Here is a 4,363-nt window from a genome sequence, read left to right as displayed (position 1 = left end):
GCATTACTGTGTAATTGAGGAGTGTTTCTTCTGGGTTCTTACATTCTGAGTTCAAATCCCGCTGAGGTCAAATTTGTTTATACTTCCGGGATCGATAAAATGAAGTATTAATAAAATTCCGGGGTTGATATGATCTGCTATTCTCATCCGCTTCAAAATTTCAGGCCTTGTGCATATATTATCTTTTAGTTGTTTCAGTCATTAGATTGCGGACATGCTAGAATATCGTCTTAAAGAATTTTTAGTCGAATGAATCGACCTTGTACTTTTTCCTTTTTAAAACCTGGTACTTAAACTATCAGGTCTTTTCCCGAACCGCTAGGTTACGAGGACGTAAACACACCAGCATCGGTTGTCAAGCGGTGGCGGGGGACGAACGCAGACACAAACACACACACACGCACGCACATATAAGGGCAGAAAATGTATAGCATGGGATACAAAAGCTGTTGCTTTCTCCACGGATCAGCTCTAATTGAACATAACATTCTAGACGTGACAAACTTGTCTCTGTTTTAGGCAGTGTAATTCAGGGCTATATTATTTAATAAGTATCTCTTCTGTTTTAAGATAGCAAAGTGAAATACGATAATTTGGTGACTGTTACCAGAAGATCGAGCAAGCATGTTGTGGCTTGCTCGTCTGGTTTTAAAACCCTCTCCTATAGTTATTTCTAAAAAGTATAACTATTTTTTTATAGTTATACATTTTAGTATAACTATAAAAGCATACTAAAAGAAAAAAAAAAGAAAAGAAGTGGGGGACGCTGTTAAGACCCCTTGCCCCACAAAAAACACCCAAAACTTCGTGCTACACTCTGGAAGTTTCAGTAAGTTCACCTATTTGATCTTTGATGATTCTCCCTTCTATAGGCACAAGGCTTGAAATTTTGTGAGACATGGCGTGTCGATTTTATCAATTCCAGTGTTCAACTGGTATTTTATTTTATCGACTCCATACGAATGAACAGCAAAGTCAACCTCGGCGTAATTTGAGCTAAGAACGTTGTTGGCACTCCGTCGCTTACGACGTCGAGGGTTCCAGTTGATCCGATCAACGGAACAGCCTGCTCGTGAAATTAACGTGCAAGTGGATGAGCACTCCACAGACACGTGTACCCTTAACGTAGTTCTTGGGGATATTCAGCGTGACACAGTGTGACATGGCTGATCCTTTGAATCACAGGCACAACAGAAACAGGAAGAGTGAGAGAAAGTTGTGGTGAAAGAGTACAGCAGGGTTCGCCACCATCCCCTGCCGGAGCCTCGGTGAGCTTTAGGTGTTTTCGCTCAATAAACACTCACAACGCCCGGTTTGGGGATCGAAACTGCGATCCTATGACCACGAGTCCGCTGCCCTAACCACTGGGCCATTGCGTCTCCACGCTAAGAACGTAAGGCTGATAGAATTCCCAGCGTGCTAACGATTCTGCCAGCTCACTGCTCTTTTGATCTTTGATAACGAGTGACATCCATCGATGGGCTAAAAAAAACCTATTGATTTCGAAGGTATGTGTTATATAACGTTCATACAATTGTATCACTTTTCTGATAATGTCCGTACGTTTGTACAGAACGTATGAACATTATCAGGAAAGTGAAATAGATGCACCAGAGAATAAATCGTGTAAGTGTATGTGAGAATATCTTGGTAAACTGCTCTCAATGCTTTCAAGATAAAGCTAAGATGGACTGGTTATCTTCTGCTTCACAAGTTGTAGACAATATGGCGAGTATAAAAGACAGAAAAAGAAACACTCTATGATTTTAAAAATTTGATGTATTTGTTCCATGATTAAAATTAATTAAACGGAAGAGGCAATGCTGGAGAACAAAAATAACTCCATTAATTTGATTTAGCATTAATAAATTAAGACATCTAAACAGGCAATGATTTTTTCTTTAAGTAGAGATATTTATTGCATATCAACATTATTTTTAACCTCTCCAACACATCACACATGTTCTTTCTCTCTCCGTCCTTATATATATGTGTGTGTGTGTGTGAGTGTACGTGCGCGTGTGTCTATGTGGGTGTATGCATGTATATATACATTATCTTTTATTTGTTTCATTACCGTTGCGTTGGAAATACAAACTTATAATTGAAATAACCACCGATGCTCTAGTCCGGACTCATGGTTTCCGAAAACGTACATATATGCACACACACACATACTCACACACATGCTCACACACACGCCAACAAACGCATAACGCGAGCACGCACGCACACTAACACACATACACACATACACACACACATCAATGTGGGAAAGTGCCTCAAAATTCCTAGTTAACGAATTATAAATACAATAAGACACAAAAGAGTATTTTAACATCCATTTTTATAAAGAGATATTTCACTAAGTATTTACGCCAATATGCTTTACTGGCGCCATCTTATATCTGTGGAAGTCAGCGACCAAGGAAACTTCGAAGTAACTAGTAAACGTTTCTGTGGAAAATATATTTCATATACGCTTTCACGTCTTTATGCATATTTATGTATAAAATCCACAGATTGATATTTGCATTTCTAAATCCTTAAGAAAATATATCCATGATTGAATTTCTAGTCAGAAATACACTCTACTTTCTAACTCACTAACACAGTGTTTTCTCACTTTTTCCTCTTCACATCATCTTCTGCTTATACCCCGTTAACCCCATATACCCCGTCAACCACTTCACTCATTTCTTTCTTCGCAAAACGATAACCCTCCAGAATTTTCCAAAATTTTAAGGGATTGTAATATCCAAACAGACAATAATTGCAGTCCGTTGACATAATATCATTATCCATGTCATAAAAAAGAGAATAGCTCTTAATAGGTATTGAAATTCCTCCAAACAAAAGCATTGCAGTGAAATAAATAATAAATTTCTCTAAATATGCCGAAATAAAAGTAGAAATATCAAAAAATTATTTATTTCATTAGATTAAAATGATTCTTGATAGATAACCGTATGTTTTGCTTACTACGAGCTTAAGCACATACACAGAGAGGCACATATGCGCATATATATGCAGAAACACGCAAAGTCACTTTTGTTTATGATTTTTCCTTGCATAGGTTTTGTGATCTTAGTCCCTCACACTTACAAAGAAATGAAAATATGAAGAACCAGAATTAATAAGGAAGACGAAGAGAAACAAAGAAAGAAAGAAGATGAGAGTATGTATATGAATAACGGTTGAGTTGAAAATGCTTGTGTCTCATACTATTGGCAAGGTATTATTGATTATGATAAAAAAAAGTCTCACTAGTATAGCACACACAAGAAATTCTTCCGCATCATCAACATGTTGAAAAGCGCCTTCTACTTATGTTCATCCTAGTGACTCCAATATGGCGTAAGGGATTGTCGTGGAGTCCAGGATCTGGGGGCAGCTGGTCGCAGATCTCAGCCAGTTCTTCTAGCTCCTCCATTTCCAATTCAACATCAGCTAACATATCTTGGTGAACCTCACAACTTTTATCTAGTTTAAGTTGTTGAATGTCTTGTCGGATGCAAAGCAATTGGCGGGCTAAATGTTGGTCTTGAGAGCGCATGTCAGCCTAAAAAAGAATATAAGATAATAATAAATGTTTCCTGTTTTGACGATAGAGGCTTAAAAAGAATATATTACTTTAATAAAACGATATAAACATTGTAGAGCAAAAGGTCACTTCTCATTAGACAGAAATACGTTATCCAATTTCGGTTCATAGTTCAGGAAATTTCAATATAGTTACTCTGTTTTCTTACTTGTTTCAGTCATTAGTCTGCGGCTATACTGGAGCAATGCTTCATCTGGTTAGTGGAACGAATCGACCCCAGCACTTATTTTAAAGTTTGATGCTTATTCCGGCAGTCTCTTTTGTCGAACCGCTAACATACGGGACACAAACAAACCAACATAAGTCAAGTGGGGCAAGGACAAACACACACACTACACACACTCACACACACATACACAAACATACATTCTCACACATATATAACTGGCTTCCACAAAGTTTCCGTCTATCACATTCATTCATAAAATATTAATCAGATAGGGGCTTTATTAATAGATATTTGCCCAAAGTGCCGCGCAGTGAGATTGAATCCAAAACCACGTGGTTGCAAAGTAAGCGTCTTAACTATACACCCATATTTGATAAAAGTTTTTAGAAAAGCTTGAATATCATATATCACTTATCTACGTCAGCCCCCAAATGTGATTTCTCAAAAGAAACAACTAATACCATTTTAGATCTAAAATTAAAAGAAAGTCTTTAATATTGATTTCAAATTTCGGCACAAGGCCAGCAATTTCGAGCGAAGAAGGTAAGTCAATTGCATCGACTCCAGTGTTCAACTGGTACTTATTTTAT

General features: G+C 37.4%; 1 protein-coding gene across 4 annotated transcripts in view; it reads right to left on the bottom strand.

The window, feature by feature from the left end:
• Positions 1-1,890: 1,890 nt before the first annotated feature.
• The window catches only part of LOC106873899 (protein FAM167B), a 52,021-nt gene continuing 49,548 nt past the window's right edge, over positions 1,891-4,363 (bottom strand). For all 4 annotated transcript variants that reach the window (XM_014921428.2, XM_014921430.2, XM_014921429.2 and 1 more), the window contains one exon: positions 1,891-3,562. In XM_014921428.2, coding sequence (XP_014776914.1) covers positions 3,302-3,562 — 261 coding nt within the window. In that variant the 3' untranslated portion in view covers positions 1,891-3,301. The remainder of the gene's footprint in view (positions 3,563-4,363) is intronic.

Source organism: Octopus bimaculoides, chromosome 3 (genome assembly GCF_001194135.2).
Source record: "Octopus bimaculoides isolate UCB-OBI-ISO-001 chromosome 3, ASM119413v2, whole genome shotgun sequence".
Classification (NCBI taxonomy): domain Eukaryota; kingdom Metazoa; phylum Mollusca; class Cephalopoda; order Octopoda; family Octopodidae; genus Octopus; species Octopus bimaculoides.
Note: the sequence above shows the minus strand (reverse complement) of the source record. Positions and strands in the feature narration are given on the sequence as shown.